Genomic DNA, 18,901 nt, shown 5'->3' with positions numbered 1-18,901 from the left:
AGTGTTCAGCTGATTTCAAGCCTTGAACAGCAGCATGATATCCTACCGGAGCTTTGTTTTAAAGGTCCTACAGCACTTTCAAACAGTTCATCCACACAGATGTTTTCATGTTCTGCCTGATTAGAAACCTTTAAAACACACTAAAAACAAGACGACGTCGCCACACACGTCTGCTAATTAAGTGGTGAATCTTTTATGGGGAACATGAACAGATTACAGGCAGCAACAGCCGGCAGGCAGGTTCACAGACTGAAAGAGGACGTGATGTGAAAGGAGTGTGGTAACCAGTCCTATCTGGTCCTGGTCTGGTCCTGGTCTGGTCCTGGTCCTTCAGCTCCAGCAGAGGAGAAGCTTCACCACAGGAGGACAGCAAAAACAGGATTTTCAGCTGCTGTTATGATGCTTTTAAATGCAGCTTAATGTTATTTGAAGTAGTTTTCAGTGAGTTTATCTTCTCTGTTAGCTGTAAACATTTAATGGGGTTTTTAGCTTGATTCATTTTGCACTTAGAAAAGCGCCATCAGCCCAAACGTTGTTGAATTATCTGAGTTCCGAGATGCTGCCGTGACAGTATTTCTGAACGAAACTGAGCTGAACAATTAACGAGAAGAAAGATTTTAGATTTAGTTGAAATCCAGGCAAAACTAAACAGTTAACTTCTCTCCTGGATTTTCAACATCTGCATTTTTGACATCTGGCTGACTCTCATGTTGAGTAATCAGTGTAGCAGCAGAACAAACTCCAAATCTCTATTATAGAGAACCAAAACCAAACCTCAGTGAAAATGGTTGAGAGAAAAACAGCAGAAAAGAAAAGGTCTGCAGGAGAAAAGGAGGACGAGGTTTGTTTTAGACGCTTGTAAACTGGCTTTTTTCCCCCAATTAGACTCACGAGGAAAGGATTGAAAGCATTACTGCTGCACAAAGGCAGCATTCAGAGGCACATAATGCACCAAAAAGACGGGATGAGAGCTTCTTATAAAGAGTCTTCTTATATTTCTGAGTCTGATAGAAATGTGACACTAGATTCTTTTTCAAGATGCTAACACGGTCAAGTCTTCGTCACACGCAAACTGGCCTCCTCTCGTCTGGTCAGATCATCTCAACAGAAACTCCTTCGCTGAGGAGAAAGACACGCAGATATGAATGCATGCAGAGATTTCAGGATCTTTTCATAGTCTTTTATTCATGGAAAGTGTTTGGTCGTGCTCTCAGTGTCAGTAGAAACATGTTAATTATGAGAAAAACTCTCAGCCTGCGAGATTTTCCCCCCATTAAACGTCCAAACAATATATCCTCTTTATTGTTTCAAATATCAGTACACGCGTGTCCTCGTCTGGGACACAGAGTCTGTATGCAAAATAAAAATGAACAACTCTTCAAGCAGCAGTCAAAAGATCAAAAACCAAAATACACAAAATGACAAAAAAAATGAGTCCACCACCAAAAGAGTGCAAAAACTAAAAAGATGTTTGTAGAAAGCAAGCAGAGGGAGCATTTATTTAGAAACTTTATTTTTGACTTTACAGTTTAGTCTCCTCAAGGTAACGTTTCAAATCGATGTCCAATCAATGCCCTGAACAAATCATAGCATATATATATAATATTGTCAACAACATACATTTACATCAGAGGTCTTTAGTTTTCTTTACGGGACTTTTGTTCAACAAACGAGAGAATTCAAAGTTGCATGAACATGTGATGGTTAGTACAGACTGTGCACATTTTTCTTTTGTAATCTTTTTGTAGTGGTATAGGTAGGAAAGGTCATTATTAAAAAAAAAAAACAAAATAAAAAATTATTTGCAATTAGCACCGTTACTGTGATTTCTTTAACTTAGGGATCAGCACCTTGTCCCGTTAGTAGCGACTAGGAGTTGTCATACTGCTGCTGCTGCTGAGGAGCTTAGACGATGAGGTCTTTGTCCACGTCCTCTGCAAACACAAAGACACGAAAGACACGAAACATCCGACAGTCAGCGTGGCGATCACGACTTCACCCAAAAATGACTGAATCAGTAAAGAGAGAATTCAGCCTGCCCTCTCATCGTTTGTGCAAGCAGGTTAATTACAACCCATATTTATGTTTATTGTCGGGCTGCGAACTCTAGAAGCTTCCGTAACCCCAGAGGCAGCTGTTTGTGACATGCATGAAACTGAAAGTCAAGGCTGACTCGTTACGTAATAATCTTGAGTCGATACTCACGGTCCTTGATGCCGAAGCACGTGGCCCACTCCTCCAGGGCGATGTATTTGTCGCTGTCGGTGTCGCACTGCTCGAAGAAGCGGGTGGTGCAATGCTCCATGGGAATGAGAGGAGCACGCAGGGGGGAGAGCTCTGTGTGGGTCAGGTATCTGGTGGAATACAGCACACGAGGATACGTTAGAGTTAAATTCAGCCACGCTGGAGGCAGCCATGTTTTAACGCTGGTGAATTTGGGTCCTTGCTGGCACACTCAGCGTCTCGCAGCCACGTCATCATTTTTCTGAATAAGTCGTTATAAAGTGGAGAGCAGCTGCTGAACCGTTGCATGCATCAGTTCCTGTCTGTAACTGCCGTGGTGTGAGATCACAGTCTGCAGCATCCACACTGGAAACCAATCAGGTCTCAGTCTGCCAGAAGCTCAACCACTGGCTGAGCGACGCAGATCATTTAGTTTACAAGACCCTCTGTGTGCTGACTCTGCCACATTGGAATAAAACCTGGATCTTCTCCAGAATAGCTCCTAACGTTTTCCATCCTTCTGGCCATTTCAGTCGCATCCTGTTTCCTACGTACCCGTCGACGGGGTGCTGGTCGAGCTGGCCGAACTGCCAGTGGACGGGGTAGATGTACATGTTGTAGTTCTTCTCGAAGTCGTGAGCCAGCAGGTCCAGAGAGTGTTTGCCAGCCTGCAGCCTCTTCTCGTTCTCATAGATCTTCTTCACCTGAAAGATTGGACCGACAAATAGACTCCAGCAGTCAGTGACCCCTGATGAGATGTTTGGAGCTCTTTGGAGTCTTAAAGTACAAAAATGGAAAAGCTCTGGGAGGTTTGCAGCACAGCCCACTTTTTTCAACTCTTCCTGATGTTCTACCTCAGACTTCGTTCTTTACAAACACTTCAGGCATCAATCTGTGTGTTTTGAATATAATGAACACTGTCTGTCAGGTGAACGCAGTCCTTACCCTTCACCATTGATTGTAATACATCTCAATATTTGTGACACTGATGTGACATTAATGAACTGTTTCTCTCATAAAGAACCTTGAAAGCAAACACAGAGTTATTCAGTTGAATTCCTGAGTGTTTAGTGTCTCCGCTCTGTGAAAATGTGATTCTAATGATCTAATGTAGCCTCTAAAAACCTGTTGACTCCTTTCACAGCTCTAAATAATAGAGGCTCACACGTCGTACAGAACACATTAAATGCTGACTTTATGAGTTTGTGCTGTGACTAAAATGTTTGCCAAAGCCTGATAATGCACCTAATACATCCACCTATCAACAGTTTACATTTTACACTGCAAACACACAGACTGGAACGTTCCGCAGACGCATCCTGTAAGTCCATGTTAGCTCACCCTGAGCTTCTGCTTCTCGGTCAGCAGGTTGTTGTCCTCGTCGCGCTCGTACAGAGTCACCAGGACGTTCTTCAGCCAGTCCCTCATACGCAGGGGGAACTCGTTCAGCTCGGTGTCCATGCAGGGCTCAATGTCTGCAGAGAGGAAACACTGTCAGCACGAAGACAAGCGGACAGACTTTCATTCAAACCCTGAAGGCCTCACCTCCACACAGGAGGAATCATGACATCTGTGACGCTGCAGGACAGCTGAGCATCATTGGTGTTAAAGCATGTCATTATTACGCCTGCACGTCGAGAGACTTAAAGGACCATTACAAACACTGCACAATGGAAAATCTGCTTAAGTGCCACAAAGAATTAAGGTGAAATGGTTAACAACAAAAAGTCATCTGCATCTGAATATTCATGTCAAATATCCCAAAATCACAACCTGCATCCTGTTTCATTCGGGTACTGAACAACACCTTGTTCTCCATCTGAGCCCTTCAGCCCTGACTCATCTCCTCACAGTGTGTGTGTGTGTGTGTGTGTGTGTGTGTGTGTGTGTGTGTGTGTGTGTGTGTGTGTGTGGTGTTTCAGTTCAAACAGTGGAAGAAATTTAGCCTGCATGTCCGGACGGATCCTCCCAACCCTGAGCTGCAGCCTGCAGGTCACAGCGACGCTATGCTAACAGTGCACAGGGAGGGAGCTGAGCTTAGCCGCAGCTTCGCTTTTCAGACAGATGAGTGAGAACAAAAAATACTCAGGAGGTTAAGATACATGTCGATCCCTCGATAGTGGACAAACAGACAGGACCAGATAAACAACAGAGACCACGTGATCAAAACAAAGGACATAAAGAACAACAAGATGCAGGAACTGCGATGAAAGATGAGATAGACTGCAGCTGAAGTGGTTTGATAATTGTCACAGACTTTCCATCAAAATGACGTAAAATCTGAAGAATTCCAAACAGCTGGAAACAACGATGTGTGCAGACAGATAAAAAATGTACTTCTTTTACTTTCTTTTGGAGAATCCGTCCGTGAGGTGCCTCCCCTCTCCCCGAAAGACCAAAATACAAACCTTTTAAATTATACCTCATTTGAAAAAATGGTGGAAAAGAGACATTTTCTCCACAGCCAACATTAACATCTGGCCCCTGTGAGGCGGGTGTGTCCAGGGTGGAGGTAACATACTCATTTACTCAAAATAGTTGAAATAATAAGAACAGTTTAGTCTTTATCGAGCTGTTCATCACTTCTAATCAGCCGCTCTGTTTGCATGCAAAGCTGAACGCTGCTGTAAATCTTTGGGAAACTCAGACTCTCTGCAAACAGCAGGAACGTTAGGAGCAGAGTGTGAGAGCTCACATTTGCAGGGTCCGACGTAGTCCAGGTGCAGCTTGTGGCCCTTCTTGGTTCCCTCCAGGGTGCACTTGGTGGCAAAGAAGTGGCAAGAGGTGTCATAGGTCTTGTTGTCGGTGCCACAAATCTGAGGGAGAAAACAGAGACAGAAGAAGAAGATTAATTAGAGATTATTGGGGGAATGTAGAATATGATCATGCAGAATAAGGCATTAATAAATGTTCTATAATACTCTATAAAGGCCCAATATGCTACTAATATGCATGCTAATAAGTGACTAGCTAATGATGAATATGTGTATATTAAAATAAAGCGTTACCTAAAAGAGTTTCGTGTCTCTGCTTTAAACCAAACTGCACAACAAACTACTGTTATGTTTCATTCAAACGTGTTTTCAGGAGTGAAACTCAAAATGGTTTAATGCTATTCATTCACAAATGACGTGATTATGTGGAAAAATAAGTAGAATTCCAGTGTTTTTTAGCAAACGCCATCTAAATCTTTGCTGTGAGATTTCATGTTAACTAACAGACAAGTGGGACTCCTCGGTGATGAGTTCACAGTCGCGGGATAAATACGGATTTACAGTGACTGTTTTCACACTCACGTGCTCGAACTCTCCCTCGGCGGCGGGGCAGGTGGAGGGGTCCTGGCACACACACATGGGGGTGTTGCTCTCGTCGACCTCACACACTTTTCCCTTCTTGCAGTGGTGGTTCAGGCAGGGGTCTGAGGAAAGAGCACAGATACAGAAGCAGAGTTACATTTTTTTTCTCAGCGTCATGAGTGAAACACCGATCTGACGGAGGCCAAACAGACACCACGAGCCAATCCAGACAGATACTTTCCAGTCCTCTGCTGCAGTTTTCAAGCCAAAAGAAAACTCAAATGAAATCATTCACATATAGAAGATTAATTGGCAAAATGACGAAATGACTGAATAAACAGAGCAGCTGTCATGAAGGAGTTTGGTCAAGAGGAAAATTACAGTCCTGAAACGCTGCCTCATGAAAAACTGCAGAGGTGACGGAAAAATGCTGATTTTAGAGTTGAGGACAGAAAATAAACAGTTAGAGATGTGGAGCAGAGCCTCCACTTAAGGCACTGTGGTGATCATTTAGCTTCTAATTTAACACGAAGACAGCTCCTAACACTTCCTTCTATCCTTCCATGTTTCCTTACTCGGTTCCTTCTGTCCTTCCTTCTTCGTGAATCACATGTTTTTTGTGGAGATTTTGGAGCATTGATGTCCTTTTGGCAGTTTTAAGGGCTCATTCTTCACTAAAAAGATGCTAAAATAAAAACTGAACAGAGTAAAAGGGACATTGTCTCTTAGTTGTCAGCATCAAAAATTAATTTCCTTCCACCTCTGTTGTACTGGTGCAGATTCAGAGAAGATATCTGCATGTGTGGATACACTCAGAGTCAAAATGGACATTTTTTTTTCTGGTGCTAATGGAAATAAAACAGTTGAGTAAATCTAAGTATCTCCTGTTCTGCACACTTTGTGCGGCTGGACTGTTTTCCAGCCGCTGGTGTTGCCTGTGGCTCAGTTAGAGCTACTTAAAGCAGGGTGGAACATGTAATCACAGCCGTCTCCTCGCAGTCTGTTATTATGGCTGTTTGGTTTGCCAGTCTGAGGCTTCACTAAAGCTCACAACCCAGATCCTGAAGCTGGAGAGCAGACGAGCGAAACGCAGCTAAATCAAACAGGTCGATGTGAGATCATGACAGGTTTTATACCTGAAGTCACCGAAACTGAAAACCCAAAGGATTATGGGAGTTTGAGTTCAGACGTTCAGTTGAGTTTAGGCGACCATAAATTTCCATACGAGTGTTTGCACATCAGTGATTTTCAGGAACATCTCCTGAAGCCACCTTTTACTTCACAGCATATTAGGAAAAAAAATTATGTTTACAACTTTACAGCAACTACAGCTTCACTTACCTGCTTATTTTGGTCTTTTTTTAATTGAATGCATCTGAATTTTAGTATTTTTACATTTTGATAGTTGAACACACTTAACACTTGACACTGATACTTGTTTACTTTCATTGAAACCTGCAGTGGCTGATTTTTCTGGCCACTTGGGGGCGCTGGAAACGAGCTGCGAGCACAACATTAACGCGTTATCGCCTCTGAAGCTGATATGGAGAACTTGTTAACGTGATCTTTCATTTGGAGTCGAGTTTGTGTCACCTGTTGAAGATAATAATAAGTCCTATATTCACTCTCCTTAAACTCTGTTTTGGTCTCCACCAACTCCTGAAGGAAACATCTGGCTCTAAAAGCTCCACTGAGCTCAGCAGCTGGTCTCCGTGTCTGCCTGCTGTTTGCTGCTGAGTGCTGCTATGTGGTGGTAAACAGTTGGTTTTTAGAGCTCTTTCATTGAAATTAGCTGCCCGCTGAGGCCTGAAATGACGCTATGACAGCTATGACGACATTGCAGGGACTTTGTAGGGACTAATCTCCAGTCCCCACAAGATAAAGCATGACATTTTCGGATTAAGACTTGGTTTTTGGTTAGTGATGGGATTAGGCATGTAGTGGTTATGGTTAAATTGGGGTAAGCCTCCTGGGAAGTGATGTAAGCTGATGCGATGTTGTTTTGTGCAACAAAAACAGTTTGCATGTGTGTTTGTGGACTTACTCTCAGCAGCGACGTCTTCAACGATCTCGATGGCCTCGTCAAAGTCTCCAACCTCAATCTGCACTGGGTTAGCACCCACCTCGGCCTCCTGGGGAACAAGAGAGGTCAGAGGTCAGACTGTCACATGCAGAGGAACTTATTATCATCTGGTCCAAAGTGAGTGTGAGACGAAGAGGAAATCTGAGTGAAGAAAGAAACTGCCTGCTTCTCCGTAGGTTTTTTCTTATTGCATTTTCCGAATTTGGTCTTGCAGACAATTTCCCTGCAACAGTCTTCAGGTCTATTTCTGTCTGACGTCCACTTAAACCAAACCGCGTAAATATCCCTGGTTTTCCTGAAAAAAGGAGTTGAAATGTCACCACTAAGGAAGGTTCCTCCCTGAAGGCCAAACAGAGTCTGGGAGCAGCGAGACCATAATATCCAACAATAACAAGCAGCTGGATCCACATGTGGCGAAGCCATGAAAAACGTAATGGCTTCCTGACCAGCTGGCAGACTGAGCGGCCAGCTAAAATTAACAGCTGTGGGATCTCTGGTCCCACTGGACCTCTGGAGCAGGAAATGGTAAAACGTTCACATGAAGGCTCATTAAAAGGTTTGCACGGGGATATTTTGGTAGTTTAGGTTTGTTTACAGCAGGTTATGAAGGACGTTGTGTTCTGTTAGAAAAGCCTAACAAATGGATTCAGGTGAAATTTAGTGAACAGGTTGATTAGAGTTTGGTAAATATCCAGATCGAGGGATTCCACCATAAACAGAAAACATAGTCACTCCTCATCTGAGCTGCTCCTTATGAGACTTAAAGAGTCGACATCACTTATCTCAAGTATCCACAAGCCAAAAAGCCTTCAGACATGGTGGCATCGTGTCCACTGGGATGATGGGTAACTGATCTGTTAGCAGGATCTGAATGAATTGATTCATCAAGAGCTTTAGTTTGGTTTAACTTCTCATGACTTGCATTTAGTTTTTAGTAACTCTATGAGGCTCAGTAGTTCAGCTTTGGGCGTTCACACGAGAAGTCACATGAATACCACCGAACTTCCTCGGCTGCAGCGTCAAAAGCCCAAAGCTCCATCACAGATCAGATCATCTCTCTGAGCAGCTGCTTGGCTCAGGAATCACAACACAGATGCCAAATCAAACTCAGATGAGACCAAAAGTATTTGGGTTGAGCTTCCCTAAAAAAAAATCAGTGCAACACAACTGTGTGTAACAGAACTTTGACAAGTTGAATCTTGCTTTTTGCAATTATGGCCATCATTTCGATCAACTATGAAAACACTGTACACGCAGAGATAACTGCTGAGGTCTGACCACACTCAGTCAGACAGGCTGTAAACATCATCAGGATTGTTTACTTTATTATTGACTGTTTAAGGCCTTTAGTTTGTATAACTGCAGATGTTTGCAGGTTTTTAAGGAATCAAACACGGCCTGTGTGCTCTAAAACAGGATCAACATCTGGACTTACCTCAACAACTGGCTCCTCAGTGACCAGCTCTTCCACGATGGCCTCCTCCTCAGTCTGACACACACACACACACACACGCACACACACACACACACATACACATACGTGAGACCATTATAACTCTTGCACGTGAACACACACTTGTGAATACTCATAGAAGGAAGTCAGAAGCAGACAATGATCTCACTCACATGTCCACCCACACAATAGTGCACGCAGACACACACACACACACACACACACACACACACACACACAAATACACAGCCACAGCGCACATTCAGGGGAGCAACTCGGATTAGGAAAGCAAACATTTCATCTTCACAGGCTTGAAATAAGAACACACACACCCACAAGTTGATATAGACAGGAACTGCACTTGGATAGGTCAACACAATTATCAGGCACACACACACACACACACACACACACACAAAGGCATACATGGAAACTCACACTCTCACACGTGAATCGATCCTCAGACAGGAAAGGAGAGAGGAGGAGACACACTCAGGAAAACAAAGAGAGAGAGGAACACGCTCGTGAAGACAGACCACACACACACACACATACACACACACACACACACACACACACACACACACACACACATACACACACACACACACACACACACACACACACACACAGTATAACTTACAGGAGCAGCCATGGCGTGGCCAGCCAGGCACAGGACGAAGACAATCCACACCCTCATCTTCAAAGTCTGTGGAGACGAAGAGCGACAGGTGAGCTACTCACATTCACACCAACAATCATATCAAGAACTCATATCAAGTTCTCTGATTACTTTATTGTCATTTTCCCCGGAACGTTCCTGATCGAGGGCAATGGACACACAGCTCAGGCGGACGCACTTCACCGGCTGTTGGTCCTTGTTACAAAATGTGAACGACTGAAGCAAAATGAATCCTGGAGTCATCGTGAGAGTTGAATTCATTGAGCGTGTTTAGCCTTGAAAGGACAACAAATCCAAAGTCCTCTTCTAAGTATTGGTGGTAGTAGAACTAGTAGTGCTGCACAGGATAAGAATGTAGTAGTTTTGAAGTTTCTCCTTCAAGTCACGAAACCCAAGAATCAACAAATGCTGAGGCTTAAAAATCGAGGAAAATCAAGCACAAAGCAGACAATGTTCAGCTTGCTCTTTATTTCACCTTTTCACTGACAGGATCACAAAATAGTTCAACTTCTCAGACAAATAACCAAGAACAACAATGAGCAGCGCTGCTCTCCTGCGGCCCTGCAGTCTGTCTGAGGACAACAAAAGCATCTGGACACAGCATGTAACACAACTCTCTGGACAGACTCATGGAAGCTTTCCAGCTTCCCAAACAAAACCCTCAGTGTCTGCTTTGTTTGCTGCCAGGTCGCGCTGGAATTGTCTGTGGCTGTTTGTGGTTTTGTTCAGCAGACTCTCCCAGAACATAATTTCACCTGCTGACAGGGATTTTCTCTCTTTCTGGAGCTTACATACATCAGAGTGAGCACAGCGGCTGATTGCACTAAATGAGGCTTCAAAAACCCGACTGGAACAGGCAGGGTCAACTGACGTTTGTGCCGTTCGGATGGAGACGGGCCTGTAAACAGCTCCTGTCTTCATCTACACTTTCACTGCAACATTTTTCCAAAAACCTGAAGCAGCACACCTTCACACCTCAACCCTTCGTATTTCCACCAGCCTCCTTTTTCAACAGATATGTAAGAATCTGATGTGGGATTTTAGGCAGCTCAATGGCTGGAGGAAGGTTCAATGAACAAACTGCAGTGTGTCATGACAATACTGCATCTTACTGTGTCTGTCACATTTTGAAATGCAGCTTCTTGGCCCTAGTTTGTAATTTATCTGCAATAAACTGAAATGTGTATTTATAAGAAGGCGAGACGTGTGGCTCAATAGATGGCAGTGTCTTCAGTTGGTTAGCTGCTCAGTCCAGGACAGAAATATTTAAATTATTGGATAATCGGTACAAAATTTGGCATGTTAGCATTGTTACTGTCACCATGTTAGCATGCCACTATTAGCATTTAGCTTAAAGCAGCGCTGTGCATGAGTGACGCCTCACAGAACTGCGAGCATGGCTGTAGACTCTCTGTCTTCTTTATGCATAAGAACAAACTTGTTTCTGAATCAGCTCTCTGTGATTTAGTGCTGCTCCAGAGGGGTTAAATTACAATACAAATGATTTTATGCAAAAGCATAGCCTCGTCACACTTATGCTAAACAGCCTGATGGAAAACATGACTTTTACATGCAAAGACACACATTTCCTGTGAGATCCGGCTGCCGTGAGAGCAGAGTCCCAATGAGTCCCCAGTCTGCCTGTCTTTCCTACTCTCATCTCCATCTGATTGTCTGAGCATCCATTGTTTGGGACTCGAAATGCTTTCTCCATCCCTGCCTCTCTTCCTTCATCATGTCTCGTCTGAAGGGCTAAATAAGGGCTCCTTTGTTCGGTAATGAAGCATAGCATTGCTTGGTCTTCCTCCCTCTTTCTCTATTAGTTATCTCCCTCTCCACCGCCATGAAGTGAGCAGTTTCACCCAAACATCCAGAAACAATCTCTGTCCTCCTCACATCAAAGGACGTATGGTATATAGGGGTAAGTTTAAGTGTCCCAGGAGGCTGACAGTAAAGATCAAAGTTTTTCCATTTACGCTGCTTACTTTATGTTGCTGTTTGCATTTTTTGGCTTCATATCAAAAAGAACTGGAATTTGTCCCACAACAACAGACTCTACCTCTTGTTTCTGTGGCGTGTTTGCTCTTCTGGGAGGGAAATTCCTCATGCAGGGCAATAAGACTGAAGCGAGCTGACACAGTTTGTGCAAAATACTGAACACTGCAGGAGATCAGCGGGGGATAATGAGATTTACAAAACAGAGTTGGGAATACTTGGAATTCCTGCGCCTCGGATAGAGGGCAGCAGGTTTAAATCAGCAATAAATCAATAACACTTATCTCTCCAATCTTCTCCAGCAACATTACACATTGGAAAATTTTCCCATTGTGCAGCTATCAACTCAGACGTGGAGGAAACGGAGATGAATGCCAGGCCCTCAAAAACATCGCCTTGAGGCAGACTGAACTTGGCATTTTGGGAGTGGAAGAACACTTTGCTTGGCTGGTTGCCGGGTGTCCTTAAAAATGCAGGACGGCCTCTTGACATGAAGCCTCTGAATGGGGCGACGTGTTTGGACAGATGTAATGAAAAGGGGAAAGTTTGCAAACAGTAGACCAAAGGTGGAGGCTGTTGACATGTGCTGTTTGACGAACCCTTAAGCAACACAAGAACGTTCTGCCATTTGAACAAGAAATGAAGACATGCTGATGGTTCACCTGGAGGCGCTTTTTTCCTCTGTTGACACCCTCGAAATGGTCAAAATGCACCTCATGAAATGACTGATGTGTTTGGAATGAGGTGTAATCCAGCTGTATACGATGCAGCATTCTTTCTTGACAGCAAGTTTGCGCAAGTTTTATCATGAGATGAAAACTCAGAATGTGACTGAGGAGCTTGTCCGCCTACATCGATACACCTTAAAACTGCAGCCACAATGACTGTACAGATAACATCTGATAGAAGGTGAACATTTTGTGTTTTAACATGAAGTATTTTACAACCTGTACGTGTTGTGGCCATTGGCACTATAATAAGCCAATGGAGCCTCTGGGTCTGAAAAGCCAATGCTGAAGTGCCTTCAAGCTGCATTCTTTCTAATGACCAGCAGGGGGCATTTCCACTGGCTGCAAAAGAAGTGTGATTGTATGTAAGCTTATGAGAAAATTGAACTTCTTCTCACTTAATTTATTACCTCAGTAAACATTTTCCTGATGAGTTTACGGCTAAATCACTAGTTTCAAGTCGTCTTCAATACAGCATGATGTTCATTTTGTAAATGATGGTCCCATTTAGGGCTTGTCCTCAGGTTCTCAGTCAGATCCAATCATGACAGAGGCGTAGCAATGTGTATCTATGGCGGCTCCACCCTCCGTCCAGGCTGGTATGTAGCTAGTGACTTTCTTCATGGTGTTAACTGAGGCACAGTTTCTGCAAGAGTTACCCTGAGAACACTTTGTTTCTCTGCAATTTCATTTGTGTGAAGTGTCTTTTTTGCAGACCCAAACATCAAGATAATGAAATCAGTTTCTTAGTTTGCCATCTCCGGTCCTCCATACTTCTGTAAACTATAAACTACATTTAAGGGGTTTCACAGCAGCATTTTTCTTGGATTTCTCTCAGTTCTATTAATGTACGTTCATCTGCTTGATGTATTGATGTGGGTATCTGGTACCTGAGATGTTCAAAAAATAAGAATTTCATTCCAGAAAAGTGACGGTAGAACAAGAGATGCTCCTACTGAAGTAAGCAAAAAAATCATTGTGGAAAAGAAAACTAAAAGGCAACACGATTACTGTTGCATTGTTTTGTTCCACCTGTCAAAGGAAAATACACCTTTCAGTGCTTCATGCAGTGGCGAGGCAGTGCTTTAACAATGGTGACCACTGTTCATGAAGGTCCACAGATGAGAAGTCGTGAGCAGGCTCGGGCGTGGAAAAATACAGGAACCCTGGCAGAAGACGCAGACAGTGACGTCTCCAAACAAGCTGCACACAAGGAAACTTCTCTGTACCTTTGAAAAAGCAAAGCTGAAAGAAAAAAACAAAAAGCAAGGTGTTCTGCTGACGGGAAATTTGTTCAAAAGAACTCCTGACCCACATATAAGTGGTGCGTCTGACGGAGAGTGAGAGCTTAACGTGATCTCAAAGAGGGGAAAACGAAAACCGGTCTCATCTCCAGAAAGTACGGGCTGAGTATTTGATTTGGAGGGACACGGTGTTCCCGTCCTATGTCCGCTTTAACATATTCCTGTTTGGTCAGAGAGTCAATCGACTCGGCTCTGCAGGAAAGAGGAGGCCGGCCGGACTGACGTAACAGCAAAACAAATTATTTTATTTGGAAAGCTGCTCTCATAATCAAACAGGACCGAGGCTAAAAGGGAAACTTCAGGCTCATAAAGGGCCCCTTTTTCTCCTCAAATGTATTTAATTTGGGAGGTTAGTTAGGTAAGCAAGTGTAAACTCGCTATGGAGGAAAACAACCTGCAACTGCTGCTAATACAGAAATCTTTTTCCAGTCTCTCTCTGCTTCTGTCTCTTTTTCAGAGGCGCTTTAATGGGAGCAGATTTAGAGGAACTATTTCTTCTTCTCTGTGACATAACAAGCGGCCTGGAAAAACAACCTGTAGCAGCCTGTCTGCCAGCAAACAGCGCAGACAAACAACACTGGCATGCAAAGGACTGCGGAGAGGCAAATATTGAGTCGAGGCCTGAGAATGAACAGTGATTTCCTCTGTCTTTATTGAGCCCTGTAGACCGAGTACATTTTTTATGATGGAAAAACCTTCTAGTTGATGAAATGCCTTTAAAATGTCAGCTTTATGAAATGCTTTATGTAAAAGGCAGCTGTAAAAGACGAGGGTTTACTGTTTACTTTGCATCCAGTCATGTTTCACTGATGACTCTTCTGCTTTCTAAAAAGTGCTTCTTTATTTAAAAGTCGGTGCGATCGTCAGAGACCCTTCGTCTTCCTCAGTAATTTACGATAGTGGGGTTGATCTCTGAAGTCGTTCTTCATCCTGGTTGGCCCCGTGTCAGCAGGGTTCTGGTCTCTCAGTGGACACTTGTCAGCTCCAATTACACCTCAGACTTGATGCTGGTGGAGGATTGTGGTGAAATAAGAAGTGTGAGTGGAGTCTGATCAGCATTTTAACAGCTTCTTCTTTGCTCCCAAAGAAGAAATGCTGGAAACTCTTTGTACAAATGAGCAAGACGAGGACGAAGATCCTTCTATGATGGACGCTTCCAGCATTTGGTCTTCATGATTTTCTGGGACCAAACAGGAATGCAAAAGGTCAAGCAGGTGTCGGAAACCCTGTCAGGAGATCTGAGTCTGGAAGAAAAGCCTCTCTGAGCCCTTTGAGGTCAGTTAGCAGAAATACTGTCAGAGCCTGTAAACTGTTTGAGACAAATTCAGAGAGACAGATGGTGCACTCTGAAATAACAGCTGTGCAGTGTGCATCAGCTCAGACGAATAAAAGGATGAAAGGCGGAAAACAACATTTCTGCAACACCACCGAGGTCTCCGCCTAACAATCAACATAAATAGTGTCGTAATAACAGACTGGCACAGACGACCTATGTAGAAATTACAAGTCACGATGTCTTTTAAACAGACAAATATAAGTTTGTCAGTTTCATTTTTTACTTAGATTCAGTTAAAAAATGTGTTTCATGTGTAAAATCAGCGACCTGCTGCGACACCCTGTCAAATATCAAACCCCGTCCGTCCAAACTGGCTCCTCAGCCGGCAATAAGACACCTGACAAATTCAGTTTCTCTCTGGGGGGGGGGGGCCCTTCAAGCCATCAGGACAAAGAGCAGTTTCAGAGACCACCGGCCAGCCCATCACTCAGGAAACACAAGAGCACAAACGAGAAGAGGAGGGTGGAGGAAGCAGAAGAAAGGTCAGGATATATGAAACCTGAGTTTCTTGTCACCTGACTCAGTTTTCCCCCTCCCCCCTTTTTCACAGACCCTCTGTTTGTTTCCACAGAACTTCTCTTCGCTCTGATCCAGTTTCTCTCGTTTTGATCATCTTTGATGTCTTTACTCTGAGTTCTTTTCTGTGGGTTGAGGCCAAACTATTACCTCTGCAAAATAAAAGATAAATATATCTCATACAGCACCGCATTGTTGTTCAGTCACCGGACATGAAACTTGGGTTAATTTCAGGGTATGAAGTCTGCCAGTGACGCTCTGCTCTCGCTTTTACTTGGCTTTGAGTGCACTTTGCTTTTATCCTCGCTCGCTCTTTTCTTTGTGGCTTTTTACATTATCGTTATTACCGTTAATGGTACGGAGCTGCTTTTGTACATCTTGAAGCTGCTTTCATCAGACCTCCTCTGAGAAGATAAAGGCTCAATCCCTCCTTTTAGATGTTGTCAGTCTGAGTCTCCGCAGTGTAAATCTGCGGTTTAAATTACCTCTGTCATCTGCAGAGACCTCTCTCAGGCTTCTTGTTGTGTGAACACCGTAAGAGGAGCGAGTCAGTGCACACGTAGTCAGTCTGCTTTGAAATAAAGAGCTGTGGAGTTGGCACGAGGTGAGATTCACCTGGAAGCCACCTGCGCTGCCTGATTAAGAGGTGATAACTGAAAAGCACGTTGCGGTTCTCATCTTTAAACCTAAATTAGTTCATCAGTCACGTCTCTTTTTTTTCTCCTTCTTTCTTCCTCTCCTTCTCTTTTGGGCTTTTAGTTCTTAATTGACTGTCCTCTCCTCGCGTCTTTGTCTTGCTGTCTCTTCCTTCCCTCTTCGACTCTTCCTGTCTTTCTCTTTTGTTTCTCTTAGCTGACAGTAAACTCCAGGTTTTTCTTCTCACGTCGAGCCCAGACAGCAGCACAATCCTTCCTTCCTGTCGGGGGATTAGAGTTTTTCTGGAGATTGCCAAGCTGGCCGCTATTTCCCAGCATCCTTGGCTGCAATGCCGCTGCCCACCCTCCCCATCCCCTCCCTCCTCCTCCTCCCACTTCGGTCCAGACCTGCCACCTCAACAATTAAGCAGCCAGAGACGCTCTGTCTCTCCTTCACTCATACTAATGCAGACACACTGTCCTTCAGTCCGCCTGCAGACAGGTGTGACGAAAACAAGAATTTCATGCATTGAAAGGCCAGTGAGGAGAATCTGTATCACCTCAGACTGCACTGGAACAACCCTCATAAATAATTTGCTGCCGTTCAGCCACAACATCATTAGTGAGGTCCAACAGTGAAGCTGGGTGATGAGGCTCACAGTCGGCGTTCCAGTTCATCCCAAAGTTGTTGGATGATGAGGAGGTCAGGTTTTGTGCTGAAACACAGACTGTGAACACACCGAATGCTGCAGCATTAATATTTCTCCCCACTGAAACTAAAGGCCAAAGCACAAAGCCAGAAAAACAGCCTTGGGAGCACATCAGCCTCTTTCTGCGAACTGTGGGTGAGCGTGAGTGACGTCCCGACACTTGAAGGCGTCTGAGCTAACAGAGCGTTTCCAACAGCTGGTGACCGACTGCTATGGCAACCCGCATTCCTTTAGGTGGGAGTAATGAGGGAGGGGGAGTGACGGAGGGATGAGGAGAGGGAGACAGAGGCAGGGAGGGAGAGATCGGAGGAACACGCTCTATCAGGCTTTGTTGGAATCCCATCCTCCCCCACTCCTCCTCCTCCTCTTCTTCTTTCACTTATTTCTGCCTTTCTTGTTTTCGTTCTTTCTGCTCACTTTGTTTTTAAAAACTCAGCAGAAACCCACAAGCAAAACTGTAAACTGTCAACAGTTTCTTCATCTAAACAAAACTCTGACAATGAAATTGTTGCTTTATAAAACAAATTATTTGACGATGCATGAAAACATTAAAAAATCAAACAACACATGAGCCTCCGTCTGCATCTCCCTCCTCTCCTGAGCTCTAAACCACAGCCCCCCTCCTCCTCCTCCCTCTCCTCTTATTGCCGATGTGGCACACAATACCTCCACAGAGAATGAATCCTCATAATCACAGCTTGTTTACCTGCAGGGAGTTCTTCCCCTGCAGTTGTTTTAGCTGTAATAACAGAGGAGATTGTTCACTGAGGTTTGAGGCCACAGTAGCTGCACTTTAAACCAGATGTCAGTCATTTTAAAGTTTTAAAGTAAGTTTAGAAATAGTGGAAAACTAGGTGGAAAATTGAGAGATTACCACTGACAGTCACGCAGGCAGCTGCTGGAGAATCTGTTGCAGGTAATTAAATGTGAATTTTCAATTCTGGATTGAGTTTTGAGATCATGGCAGGTGAAATGAATGTGATAAACTCTGATAAGAGCAGATTCTGCTGCTTGTTTGGTCAGACTGGCAGGAAAAGAAACAGCGTGTTTAACTTCATTTATGTCAGCTGACAAAGAAATGCGCATTTGTTTTATATCAGCATTCAAAAATTCAACTTCAGCAAACTTTTAACTCAGAATAAAAATGCAGTTTTGGAGCATGAGTACACTGTCATGAAAAACACAACCTAAATTTGTCAGTAAGTTCCTCCAAACCTCACTTCTCTCTGCTCATAAGTCTTGCAGACTAAAAGGTGAGAGGCTGCAGCCCAGGGTCACATGATAACACGATAAACAGTCAGAGTGAGAGCTCTTACCTTTAGCTTTGCAGAGCAGGGACACCAGAAGAGAAGTCAGCAGTGTGCGGGGCCCGGGACGATCTAACAGCCTCACCAGTTCACACAGAAGACATTTCCAGTGGGACGTCCCAGTTAGGACGCAGACCCCCCTCCCTTCAGCCATTACTCCCTCCCTCCCGCACTCCCCCTGCCCTGGTAGGTGGGGCTTAATGTTCACTCTCTGCTCCTGCTGTGGTCCCAGTCTGGGCTGGAACCAGCAGACTGGGCATAATAACTTTTCCAGCAGTTTCTGTGTACAGCTGAAATAATGCTGTTGTTGGAACAGTGGAGGAACTTCACGCTTGGGATGATGATAACGTAAATCTTCGAACACACTTTCAGCCTCTGCATAGCTGCAAGGGTTCACATGATGTAAGTTTCATCGTTTGTTCTGCCCAAAAATTGTGGAGCACAAATAAAATGCACAGAACTGGGCGCACAATCATACATGTGTGTTTTCTGGAGCTTGCAGGTCCTGAAAGACTCTGGACAGCAGCAGCAGTTTTGTTAATTGCTTGTTTAAACGTATGCAATAATCCCTTATCAAGCCATAATCATAACAGTAACAATAGTCATATAATACATCTTGATATGCATTAAGAA

At 44.0% G+C, this 18,901-nt stretch overlaps 1 protein-coding gene across 1 annotated transcript; it reads right to left on the bottom strand.

Moving 5' to 3' along the window:
* Positions 1–1,166: 1,166 nt before the first annotated feature.
* Positions 1,167–18,370, bottom strand: sparc (secreted protein, acidic, cysteine-rich (osteonectin)). The gene is made up of 10 exons (XM_076739657.1): positions 18,278–18,370; positions 9,699–9,764; positions 9,038–9,091; positions 7,564–7,651; positions 5,520–5,641; positions 4,919–5,039; positions 3,565–3,698; positions 2,779–2,927; positions 2,206–2,354; positions 1,167–1,934 (listed from the first exon to the last, which is right to left on the bottom strand). Exons 2-10 carry the CDS (start codon positions 9,753–9,755, stop codon positions 1,906–1,908), a joined length of 903 nt encoding a protein of 300 aa, XP_076595772.1. The 5' UTR covers positions 9,756–9,764; positions 18,278–18,370; the 3' UTR covers positions 1,167–1,905.
* Between the last annotated feature and the right edge of the window lie 531 nt (positions 18,371–18,901).

This window comes from Chaetodon auriga, chromosome 9, assembly GCF_051107435.1.
Source record: "Chaetodon auriga isolate fChaAug3 chromosome 9, fChaAug3.hap1, whole genome shotgun sequence".
Lineage (NCBI taxonomy): Eukaryota > Metazoa > Chordata > Actinopteri > Chaetodontiformes > Chaetodontidae > Chaetodon > Chaetodon auriga.
This window is presented reverse-complemented; position numbering and strand designations above follow the sequence as displayed.